This window comes from Anoplophora glabripennis, unplaced genomic scaffold, assembly GCF_000390285.2.
Source record: "Anoplophora glabripennis isolate ALB-LARVAE unplaced genomic scaffold, Agla_2.0 scaffold31, whole genome shotgun sequence".
In the NCBI taxonomy this organism is placed as follows: Eukaryota; Metazoa; Arthropoda; class Insecta; order Coleoptera; family Cerambycidae; genus Anoplophora; species Anoplophora glabripennis.
The window spans coordinates 1,800,923-1,813,773 of NW_019416897.1; the positions used below are offsets into that span (position 1 = coordinate 1,800,923).

Consider the following 12,851-nt stretch of genomic DNA (forward strand, 5'->3'; position numbering starts at 1 on the left):
TAACCTATAATATACTGATAAACAAACGTCAACTATTTTGTCTCAGACAAATTTAAAATTTCGTAAGCCCTGAAAATTATATTCCTTTAGAAGACACTTTTTCTAAAAATATACAATCATGGATGATGCGAAAACAGTTTGGTGTGGAAATTTGTCAGACCAAGTAACGGAGGAATTGCTATATGAACTGTTTTTGCAAGCTGCCCCATTGGAAAGAGTTAGAATACCTACAGACCGTGAGGGGAGGAAATCCAATTTCGCTTTCATTACATTCAAACACGAAGTATCAGTGAACTATGTCCTTCAATTACTAAATGGTACTCGACTCTTTGACAAACCGATCAATGTAAAACCCAGAAATAATAATTCACAGAATCAGATAGGAGAAAGAAATGTTCAACACAATGATCATCAGAAACACATAAACTATGGTGATTTCCCAAAAATGGGACAAATAGAGTACCATAACTATGAAAACATGCAAGTACATAATTACGAAAACAGACAAGGGCGTCGGGAACATAATTATCGCGATAACTTTCGCGATCGGGAAGATCGACATAGAGATAATCACAAGGCATACAAAAAACATGATTACCAAGATAATAGACAGAATGATTCGCCTAATAGAAGAAGAAATAATTATACGGATAGAAGAAATTTTAATGACAGAAACAATAGAAGAAATAATCGTAATTATTATTAGAAGAATTTATACACTTTATATTACCTTTTTTATTAAAAATTAACTATCAATGTAAATATTGTGATGACTAGACCATACTTGAAATAAAATTTTAATTTCTCGTTTAGTTAATTACCTATATATTTTTTACAATGCAACTGTATTCCGTGCAATCTCAGTAATCTGCAGAAACAGAAATATTCATATAAAATCGGTTGTTTGATCACATTTATTATTTACTTTTCTCAACTTTTTTAAATAAGAATATGAAGTTTATCATATTTTCTTAGATTATCGTGTTCTATGGAATGCGTTTGTGGCTTGTGGCCAAGGATTTTATACAATTTTATAAAATCCTTAGCTTGTGGCAAGGTTACCGTTTGTACGGTTATGTACAAAACTTGGTGAAAAAAACAGGTTATGTTATGTTTTTAAAATTAAATCTTGGGTTATTTAAATTAATGCATATATAAACGAATATGCAAAAATGGCTCCTATAAATACAGAGAAAACTAAGAAACAGAAGTGGAGCGACATAAACAAAATAAAAAAAGAAGAGAAAAAGAAATGGAAAGAACAAAATATGATGAGAAAATTAAACAAAAAAAAATTAAATGTGGACAAAACTGTGCCTGAAGAGACATTAGAAACTCCCAAAATTGATAAGATATCCACTTTTATATCAACATTGTCAATAGCCGTTCCTGGATCCATATTGGAAAATGCACAGTCTCATGAACTGCGTACCTATCTGGCAGGTCAGATAGCAAGGGCAGCTTGTATCTTTCAAGTCGACGAAATAGTAGTATTTGATGATTATGGTGACGAAGCGAACTCAAAGAAATCTACGATTGAAGATAACGGTGGTTTAATAACAGCCAGGCACTCCTGTGTACAACTAGGTAGAATTCTTCAATACTTAGAATGCCCTCAGTACTTGAGGAAAAGTTTCTTTCCAATACATAACGACTTAAAGTACTGTGGTATTCTAAATCCTCTAAATGCACCTCATCATATGGGGCCCAATGATCAGTTTGCTTATAGGTGAATACAATGTGAAGGCAATGTAAAGTTCGTGTTCAAAAATTGTTTATTTTTAGAGAGGGTGTGGTTCTGAATAAACCAGTGAAAAGTGGAAGAGGTTCTTGCGTAAATGTGGGACTCTTAAAAGACGTTCATGTGGACAAATCATTAACACCCGGTTTAAGATGTACAGTACAATTATTGCCGCAACAAGACAATTCAAAGAAACTAAAAGGAATTGTTGTTTCTCCAGCCACACCACGAAAAGAAACTGGCATATACTGGGGCTACTCTGTCCGAATTGCAAATTCTTTATCAAAAGTATTTTCGCAATGCCCTTACGACGGGTAAGTTACTAAACAACCAATGGATATATTAAAACTTGGGCATTTCAATTTCAGATATGATTTGATAATCGGAACATCAGATAAAGGTACATCTGTGGACGAGTTTAATTGTCCCAAATACAAACACCTCCTAATTATGTTCGGAGGACTGCAGGGTCTAGAAGCAGCCATAGAAAATGACCCCGTGCTCCAAGTCGATGACCCTCAGTTACTGTTTGATCAATACCTTAATACTTTACCGAATCAAGGTTCTAAAACACTCAGGACAGAGGAGGCCATACTAGTGAGTTTAGCTGCTCTAAGGTCGAAACTTAATCCTGAGGGAAAATGCGCTGAATTTAAAGGTTTCAGTGAAGACGTTAGTGAAACTGTGCCAATTGATAGTGGGGACAAACAGGTTGATAGTGGTGACGATATGAGTAGATTTGACTAAAGATATTCTGATTTTAAGTATACAGGGTGTAACTAAAATCTTTGGCTAATTTTTAATGTTGATTCTATAACGGAAAGAAGAAAACAGTTGTAGTGATTTTATTTAAGTTAAAGTAAATGCTGTAGTCAGCTCTCGCTCTCACACTTAGCTACAAAAAAAAGTCATGTTTTCATTAACATTTGTTCAAACGATTAGAAGAACTTTTTCTAAAATCGACAGTTCTCTGTGGAAGAGATGCCTAAAGTATATCCAATGTCAGCGGGAACATCAAAACAAATTTCGTTCTTTGGTTTGTTTCCTAGCATAACGGGTCATTATTTTGCATTAGGCACCAGCGAGAAAACTTTATTTGAACATTTTCAAATTTGAATTTACCTAAACCTTGACCCAAACTTTGAATTAACCGATAAACCCTTATAGCTGATTTTGTAGACTCACGAGTCAAGCTAAAGATCCTTGGTTGAAAAGCATATTTCTGTGAAAAAATATTACTTTTCGTATTTTATTTCTACACAATATAAATATTACGACATTAATATGTACAGGTGAACTTTCAGTTTGCAGAGTCCAAGCTTGATTTTTATATACAAGTTTTTAAAATCAACGGGTCCATCGAATATTTCTTGTATTTAGATTTACAGGATGTTTCGAAAAGGTGTTGCCAAACTTGAGGGGGATATAGAGGACATTGTGGTAGAAAATTTTTGAATATAAACCCCTAGTCGGAAATAAGCCGTTTTGGCCCTAGAACAATTTTATGTTATCTCATTAACACCAAGAAAACTTTTGATATTTAAGTAATTTTTATTAAGAATAACGCAAAAAATTATTTGAAACAAAACACGTTTATCTTTTCTGATAAATGTTTACCAACTGCATGTCCTACATATGATGTTAAAAATAGATTTTATCCACAACTGTGTGATAAAAGCACTTTTGCGTGCATCTAATCTAGCCATGCAATGTCATCTGTGTCACGCTGTGAGGAATAGTGAAACAATTGAACAGAGCTGTCACGTATTAAATGATCGGACTATCGGACCCAAATTTGTTTTGTTTGTAACGAAATTTTGCTTCTAAGTTGTTGAAATGGATCAGTCGAAGAGTATGCAGATATGCCTCTTTTTTATGGCGAAGCAAGTTGCAACGCTAGAGAACCTGAGCACTATCTGAATCACCAACATCATTATCGAACAACTTTTTCATCAATCTATCGTCATTTAAAAAAAAAGCAATTTTAAACCAGATGTAGAAGTTGACATCCACAAATTGCACGGACAGTGGTCATTGAGGAAGAGGTTTTGCATCGAACTAAAGAACAACCTACCACAGGCCGTTTTGAACAATTATTATAAATTTATAATTTTTGCGTTGTCTTCAATAAAAATTACTTAAATATGGAAGCCTTTTGGAGTCAACGTAATAACATTACGTTTTTGGACAAATATTGCTCCAGGGAAAAAACGGCTCATTTCCGATTAGGGATTTATATACAAATTTATATTTGATATCAGAATTTGTATAGCCAAATTTAATTTAATTCATTAATAATACTCATTTATTTAAATGTTTTATGAAAAAATTCTACAAACACTATAATGTTAGTTGTCTATTGACTTATCCCAATAATCGGCTAATGCGATGCTGTTATTCAGGCATAATTTCCGTCACCTAATTAGCTGCAATGGAATATTTTTTTGGCCACATTTAATAATTAGTTATTTTATCTTTGTCTTAAAAAACATTTTTTAAACATCGATGATTATATAAATTCACCTTTTTCCCCACAATTTCACTTATAATCCAGAAAAATTACATTAAAAATGTCAAGGTATTTAACAATGTAGAATGAATAAAAATTAAGACAGACGAAAACTGCTTGTCCTATTGTCAATCAATAAAAAATGTTAAAAAAATAAATTGTTGAAAATTAACTCATTCAAAACCTTTTTTTGAGCATACAAATACGAAAATAGAGAGATACGAGATGAGAATATCAGTATATAAAACTATTTCTAGTTTCCAAATACTGGAAAAGGACAACAGTTGTGAATATTACACTCAGTTCTTAAAGAACGAGTTTTTGAAGTTTACTTGTGACTGTTTTTTCATCAACACTCATTTTAACCTAAATGTAACAAAAAAAATATGAAATTTAATCTCATTCCAGTTTTAAAACCGTTTAATAATGCTACTTTTTTACCTTCTAAAAAGTGTCACTTTATCAACATTTTTGTACCATACATTGACTGTCATAAAGTAATATTTTATGCAGAAGATAGAGCAATATTCTAATTTAATGATACAATGGTAGCCAAAATATTCTTTTAATTTATAGTCTTAGTTTTACTATTATTTAATTTAATATCCTCTAGTGACTGAGAACCAGCAAAAGCTGAAAAAGGCAAAACCACCCTATTTTATTTAATTTTGAACATCTTTTAAAAACTGCATTTATGGACATCTATATAGAAACTTTTTTTAAGTAATTTGTAGGAAATATAGCCAAGCGTTTTAGTTCAGTCCTGTATGAATGGTTAAGATTTATAAATTTGTTATATATTTTTAAATAAATCATATTAAAAAAATTACTTGTAAATTTGAAGCTTGAAATTCAATTATTATCGTGTCGACATCATCAGAGCAAGTTACCAACAAACCTTAACAGTTTTTAGACAATATTAACTTCTAAAATATTAAGATCCTTAAATTCACTTCAAATTGAATCCGTTTCCTGGTGAAATTTTGGGATAACTTTAAAGTAATGCTTTTTTATAATCCAAGTCTTTATTTCTCTATTTTCATGAAATATAGAATATAAATTGACAAATATAACAGTGTATTAGGATTAAATTTACATGTAAATTATATCGAAAAATATTCACCTTGTAACCAATAACAGTAATCCAAAGGAATGTATAAAAACCGTTCCATAAACCTTAGAATACAACTTACAATTTTGTACAAACCTAACCCAAACGAAAAAATTTCAAGCTCAACGTTAATAGTTTTCATCTGATTCAATACTGTAACTGGAATCACATTGGGCGCCAAATTAGACATTGCATTTGTGTATTGAGCTTTCAACAGTTTCTCTTAAACTAGCGATAACAGCCTTTTGATCTGCGGAATTTATTATTGCTGTCCCTGATACTATCATATTGGCACCAGCCTGAAAATTAAAAAAATGTAATAATATAATATTAACAATTCTTCGATCAAGTACCTCTGCACAGGCATTTATTGTATTTAGTCCAACGCCTCCATCCACTTCTATATCAAGTAAAGGGTAGTTATGCCTTAACCACTGAACTTTTGGCATCATATCATTTATAAACTTTTGTCCACCGAACCCTGGTTCAACGGTCATAATTAAAATCATATCTGCATGTTCGATATATTGCCGTACTGCCTCGATACCTGTACCTGGTTTTAACGCTAAACCAACTTTCATACCAGCCTCCCTAACTTTTCTACAAATCGGCAAAACATTCTGTGGAACTGGTTCTATATGAAAAGTATACTGACTTACACCAGCATCGGCCATCGGTTCTATCCACTGGAAATCAAAAGAATATTAAAGTTAATATATTAAGAGGTAGTATTTTGTTATTGCAAACCATTTCTGGATCAGACACCATCATATGTGTTTCGAAGAAAGCGTTTGGTATTTTCTTCCTTAAACATTTCACTACAGGATGACCGAAAGTTAGGTTAGGAACAAAACTACCATCCATAACATCCAAATGTAAATAATCGGCTCCATTATCTAACAATTTTTGTGATTCCACGTAAAGCTGGGATAAATCGGCATTTAAAACTGACGGCCCAATCTTACACTTCACCGAATTCCTGTCCATTTTCAAGAGGCAAATCGTCACACTCTCTTCCAAGCTGGAGTGCAATTTAACCTAAAAAATTCATTGCTTATATTGGTTTGCTTATCGCGTGATGGAAACGTGAGGAGAAAACGACAAACGTGAACATTTTCTCTGATCTGAAAATGATCATGCATGAATCAATTTTAATTATCTTTCAAGGCTTTTTTTAAGTATGATTTGTCACTTATCAAAATCACGTTCCAAATTTACTACATTGGGACTAATTAACTTAAAAGTGTATCTAAAAAAACATGTAATCAATAAAGAATGAAGTTTTTTTTATATTTTTATTCTTTATTTTAAAACAGTCCTATCATAAAATATTAAAGTTTTAAATTTAGCGCCAACTTTGAAATAACGTTTTGCGCAAAATCGTTTTCATAGACCCTTTGAAAAGAACTGAAGTTGCCGCCACATGCAGTACGTTCTTAATTTATAATTTTAAAGCAATTTCCGCATACTAATCATTTTAATTATGAAATATATTCTCGTTACTGGCGGAGTAATTAGTGGGGTTGGTAAAGGAGTGATATCTAGTTCTTTTGGGGCAATTTTGAAATGCTGTGGTATAGAGGTTACTTCCATTAAAATAGATCCTTATATTAATTTGGATGCTGGTACTTTTTCTCCATACGAACATGGTAAGATTTTAATTGTAGCGCCAAAAAATGAAAATATTTCATTAATAAATATGTTATCTATAACATCTGGTTGTTAACCTCGCACCTAACCTCAATCCTGTGGCATACCATCCTATTGTCATTTTTCAGGGGAGGTTTACGTTTTGGATGATGGAGGAGAAGTCGACTTAGACTTGGGCAATTATGAACGTTTTCTCAACGTTACACTTCATCGCCAAAACAATATTACCACCGGAAAAATTTACCAACAAGTAATTGATAGAGAACGTCATGGTGACTATTTAGGTAAAACGGTACAAGGTATGCTGTCTTGTGATTATTAAACAAGAAGTTTTATAAGACTTAATTCTTTTTAGTGGTGCCTCACATTACTGATGCTATTCAAGAATGGGTTGAAAAAGTTGCTCAGAAACCAGTTTCAGAGTCTGGGAAAACACCCGAAGTGTGTATAATAGAATTGGGGGGTATTATAGGGGACATTGAAAGTATGGCTTTCGTCGAAGCCTTTCGTCAGTTTCAGTTCAGAGTAAAACGTGAAAATTTCTGTGTTGCCCATGTTTCCCTAGTTCCACAGGTAAGACTGTATATAATTTGTCAGGTACAGGAATTTTTAACTAAATTTTCTCCTTAGCCAAGGACAACTGGTGAACATAAAACCAAGCCAACTCAGTCCTCAGTTCGGGAATTGAGAGGATTGGGTCTTTCTCCCGATATCATCGTGTGTAGATCTGAAAAACCGATAGGTCTAAGTGTTAAGGAGAAAATATCTAATTTTTGTCATGTGGCCCCTCAACAGGTAAGTTTATACAAAATTTGTATTTAATTATAACGGCTACTTTATATTTCTATTATTCTCAGATAATTAGTATACCGGACTTAAACTCGGTATATGAAGTTCCTGTATTTATGGAAAATCACAGTATGGCTGAATACTTAAGCGATCGACTTCATCTAGGCATAACCCCACTTCCCCCCATGAGGAAATACATGAAACCTTGGATAGATCTGGGTGAAAAAATGCGTCATTTAAAGTACGAGGTAACAGTAGCTATCGTAGGGAAATACACTAGGCTCGAAGATTCTTATACATCCATCACCAAGGCTTTACATCATGCTGGCAATAAGATTGGTTACAAGGTTAATATCAAGTTTATAGAAGCCTCCAATCTAGAAGCGACCATGCTCTCTGAAAATCCCGCTTCTTACCATGACGCTTGGCACAATTTGTGTGTGTGCGAGTAAGTTATAATTAATTAAATAATTTAAGATTTCCATATAGAGTCTGCACCTGTGGCAAAACAGTATAGGACTTGAATAAAGTTTTAACATGCTTTATAATTACACTTAGGCCTCCCACTGGTCTGAACGCACTGATTAATCACATCTCTTAAAGGCTTATTTAGTTCGAAGTCGATCACTCGATTTTCGTTTTACGTTGTAACATTTAAATGTACACGAGCGTGAACTTATTTGTTTTGTATGACTGCACATGGGGATTACTGTAATTTCCAGAAATATTAAGTCTATTGCTTAATTAAAGAGATTTCCACATCATTTCAAGAGGCTTACTATTACAAAGACGAGATCTAGCAGAGTATGACGTAATAAAATAAAACTTCTTGTAGCTGCGTCGTGGTACCCGGTGGATTTGGGAAACGCGGGGTCGAAGGTAAAATAGGGACGTGTCAGTGGTGTCGCGCAAACAACAAGCCCTTCCTTGGCATTTGCTTGGGATTCCAAGCAGCCGTCGTAGAATTCGCCCGAAACGTCCTCAAGCTCGAAGACGCACATTCTACTGAAGTTTGCCCGGATACAAAATATCCCGTGGTTATCGACATGCCTGAACATAACACTGGCGAGATGGGTGGTACGATGCGATTAGGAAAAAGAGCGACAATTTTCAAGCCTTCCGCGACGAATAGTAAAATAAGTAAGCGTTCGATGACATTTTTAACTAAATAAGTACGTTGGGTGTTTTTAGGACGCTTGTATGGAAACAAGGATAAGATCGACGAGAGACATAGGCACAGGTACGAAGTGAATCCGGATTACATAGAACAGTTCGAGAAGTATGGAATGCAGTTTGTTGGTAATTATAAAACACATTTATAAGATTGGTATTTCAGCGGTACAGGGTCTATAAGCATTTAAAAAAATATGTTCACTGCGTAGATTTTTTTTTTTCATTAAAACAAATGAAATTTATAAAATATAAGAAATGTGACTTAATATTAAATAAAAATGCAGATTTGGAAAATATAATAATATGAACTATTTTACAAATTTCTAGCTCCTTTTCAATTTGATGATTTTTTAGTCAAAAGGATCTTCTCGGTGATATTTGTTAAACATGTCTCATATTGTACTTTCATTTTTAGTGAAACTAAATTTCAGTGTCTTTCGCTACAAACAATTTCATGTTTTTGGCAATCAATGTTCTTTTTAAATCGATTGCATGAAACTAATAGAATAGCAGAGAGTGAAACTACTACAATGGAAAATAATTTTGTAAAACAGATTGCTTTGTACGATTTTGCAATATTTCATTTTAAAGCTACGGTATTTTTTTTTGTCAATGCAGATGAATGCCAGTGCAGTAAGATGGATCGTGATGCGGTTTTTTGCATTCGATTCGTAAGAGCGTCCAAAAAGTTTGTGACCCTATGTGATCAATGAGAAATGAAAATTGCATCGGTGCATAAGAAAAATGCATTTTTAAAATTGAATCTCGAAGAGATAAAATATGAAAAATTTATAACCCGGAAAATATTGACGGAAATGAGTTCAATTTTGCTACTCGGGGGTTTTGGGGTCGCTGAACATCCTGGGCACTAGGTACCTCGGAGACCGTTGCCATCGTGATATTCGTGTTCAGCGACCTTAAAAAACCCGAGGTAACGATTTTCAGCTAAGTTTATAACGAATTTCCACAAAACTGCAGGAGACGACGTTGAAACTGGCCACCCTGGGCATTAGGTACCTCGGAGACCATTGCCGTCGTGATATTCGTGTTCAGCGACCCCAAAAACCCCCGGGTAGGAAAATTGAACTCATTTCCGTCATTTCCAAGTTAAAAATTTTTCATTTTTTAACTCTTCGAGATGCAAATTTTAAAAATGCATTTTTCTTATGCACCGATGCAATTTTCATTTCTCATTGATCAGATAGGGTCACAAACCTTCTGGACGCTCTAACGAATCGAATGCAAAAAAACTGCATCACGATACATCTTACAGATTTCGGAGGTAAGGCCGTTTTTAGTGCTTTATTTCCTCGACTAGATATGTGGATAGGTTTACAAAGACTATTCTGATACATTTTCAATATTTTTTAAAATAAGTTTTCAATGAAAAGAATTTGTTAAAATTTTTTGAAAACACTATGTTTAGATTGTGAATCTCAGTATCAGTTACCTCTGACATTGACCTAATTTAGGTGAGTCACATAATATCAATCCACCTGATGTGATATGACAACAGACGCAGGAAAAAAAAAATACAATTTTAGACCCATAAGCAGAGTACACATGTGCCAATAAGGCATTTTCAATGATTTTTTAATTTTTAAACTGAAACAAAAAACTTATCCGGCACTATGAATCGATGAAATTTGTAGCTTGATGTTGAATATAAAAAATCCCTAATGTGGCTTTCCCTTGACTAAGTACATCTAGAAGCCCAAAAAAAATATAGGGTTGTCCTGGTTCTTTGTGAGCTGCACTGTATACTAGAATGAAAATTGAATAAACAAATATGTTCCTTAAGGTGTGGATGTGGATCAGGAGCGAATGGAGGTGTTAGAATTGGACAACCACCCTTACTATGTGGCGGTCCAATACCATCCCGAGTATCTTTCGAGACCCATGAATCCCTCTCCACCGTTTATGGGGCTGATTCTAGCAGCCAAGGATCGCCTCAAGTCTTACTTTGCCAGAGGCTGTAAACTTTCTCCGAGGGAACCCCAGTCTGACTATTACGACTCCGGTAAATGCACTAATCAATTTATGTTTGTTGTGATGCTGAATCAGTGGTATTTCGTAATAATTTTTTTTTTAGAGGATGAATTGAATGAATTAACGGTTAGACAGCTGGGCATTTGCTCCGATCACGAGGATAGCAGCAGTGCCTACAGCAGTTCCAGTATATCTTCCTCCAAAATTGAATTATAAGTCGGCTTATTTGCGGATTCTCTCTGAAAGTATTCGAAATAGCAAATTTTTATTCAGCCGACAAGCGTATAGAATTTTAAAAAATTGTGGATATATATACGTGTAATTGTTAAAATTATTATTGATTCCAAACGTAAAAGTATTTTTAAATGATTTGTTATATAGGTGATTATATTTATTTTTGCAGAAGTTTATGGTAGGGTAACAATTTGACCAATAAATCGTTGAAAGAGGAAATACTTATTTTTTATTTAGCCTTTCCGAACCTTAAAATCCCTGGGAGAGGCACTTCAAAGGGCGTCAAATTCCGGATATCTAAAGTGGTCGATATTATCTGTCTGTCTTAAGAAGGCTTTACAGCCTTCTGTGTAATAAAATCTATAAATATGTATTGCTGGTTGCCTATTTGCTATAAAGCCCTTTTAAGGGCTTCACAAATTTCGATCAATTCGTGTCAATTAGGCTGCACAAGCATGCCAGACACAGTGTGTGGAAAAAAAACGTTACAGTTTCACGATCGTGTAAAATTTGTTTTGGTTAGATAGATTGCCTTTTTTGGTTTGCACAATTTGGTCTGTACAGTCCTGTTCGCACGAATGGAACGAAGTCTGGGACCCTTTAGACACCATAAGAATCGAGATGAGCATTAGGACGAGCCTAGTGGTTCTAATAGCGGGTCCACCCCCACAGAGACTAGCCCGAGAATAAGGGCAGGTCAAAGTTTTCTGGTTAAGGAAGTGAAAGATATTGCTGTAAGTGATAGCGACCTGGTAGACAGGCCACGGCAAAATAACCAGAAAAACCATCGTATTTTAAAGAAAAAACTAAAATTGTGCCGGAAATAAATTTACTTAATTTCTATTATTTCTAAGAAAAAAATTTTAAAAAATAAATTTATTATGCAGTTAGATTAATTTAAAATAATTAAAACATTCTTTTCAGAATAAAAGTTTAGGATTTTTTTTTTGGAAATATAAGTTACTCAAAAATCAGGATTTTTTCGAAAAACATAAAAGAGTAGTAATTTGTAGAAAATTGAAAGACAAATCCGAAAATATCATGATTATTACCGTAAAGCAGTGGCTTACTATTTTATTTAGAAAAATATGCCACCGATACCCTGTACCTCTGCCACTGGAACATCTAAATTTCAGGAAATCGCCTCAAATTTTGGACAATGTTTACATAAATATATGTGCCCAATTTCAAATTATTTCACATACAAGTTTTTGAATAATTTAAAAAAAATAAAAATATTTTTTTGGGTTTAACACCCTGTATCTTTTTAACGAAGCTTCCTAGATAAAAACTTTATACGAAAAACTCCCTTTAAATTTCTCCAAAGAATACACAGTTTCATTTTTGGTCACCGTTTATGAATCACCCTGTATAATAAGTAAAAACAGCAAATATAAAATATACAGGATGTTCTCAAAGTTGAGGCATTTTTTTAAATAAGATTTAAACTTACCAGTATTATTCTTCCTATTCCCACACGTGGTGGAGTTCCCATATTTTATAATGTATGCATTCGCACTAGACGTTCCCGAGCTCGTCTCGCTCGCATCGCATTTTCAACAGATCTTTTCCAAAGAATCTCGGGTGACCACGATGCAATTGAGACGAGCTTCCTCTTCCATATAACTTAATTTTTGTAACTATTAAAACAATAC

General features: G+C 33.7%; 4 protein-coding genes across 4 annotated transcripts; 3 read left to right on the top strand and 1 right to left on the bottom strand.

Annotated features, from left to right (window-relative positions):
* On the top strand, positions 1–798 carry LOC108905709 (splicing regulator RBM11). Its single transcript, XM_018708692.1, has one exon. The coding sequence runs from the start codon at positions 119–121 to the stop codon at positions 704–706; it is 588 nt and encodes a 195-aa protein (XP_018564208.1). The 5' UTR covers positions 1–118; the 3' UTR covers positions 707–798.
* Positions 799–1,071: 273 nt separating this feature from the next.
* On the top strand, positions 1,072–5,018 carry LOC108905736 (putative methyltransferase C9orf114). The gene is made up of 3 exons (XM_018708739.2): positions 1,072–1,729; positions 1,786–2,055; positions 2,110–5,018. The coding sequence occupies exons 1-3, from the start codon at positions 1,173–1,175 to the stop codon at positions 2,486–2,488; spliced, it is 1,206 nt and encodes a 401-aa protein (XP_018564255.1). The 5' UTR covers positions 1,072–1,172; the 3' UTR covers positions 2,489–5,018.
* Positions 5,019–5,314: 296 nt separating this feature from the next.
* Positions 5,315–6,587, bottom strand: LOC108905737 (ribulose-phosphate 3-epimerase). The gene is made up of 3 exons (XM_018708740.1): positions 6,109–6,587; positions 5,715–6,047; positions 5,315–5,660 (listed from the first exon to the last, which is right to left on the bottom strand). The coding sequence occupies exons 1-3, from the start codon at positions 6,346–6,348 to the stop codon at positions 5,544–5,546; spliced, it is 690 nt and encodes a 229-aa protein (XP_018564256.1). The 5' UTR covers positions 6,349–6,587; the 3' UTR covers positions 5,315–5,543.
* A 169-nt stretch (positions 6,588–6,756) lies between these two features.
* LOC108905695 (CTP synthase) lies at positions 6,757–11,415 on the top strand. The gene is made up of 9 exons (XM_018708678.1): positions 6,757–7,010; positions 7,140–7,310; positions 7,367–7,584; positions 7,642–7,806; positions 7,869–8,248; positions 8,636–8,940; positions 8,992–9,099; positions 10,775–10,993; positions 11,066–11,415. The coding sequence occupies exons 1-9, from the start codon at positions 6,845–6,847 to the stop codon at positions 11,176–11,178; spliced, it is 1,845 nt and encodes a 614-aa protein (XP_018564194.1). The 5' UTR covers positions 6,757–6,844; the 3' UTR covers positions 11,179–11,415.
* Positions 11,416–12,851: the final 1,436 nt, after the last annotated feature.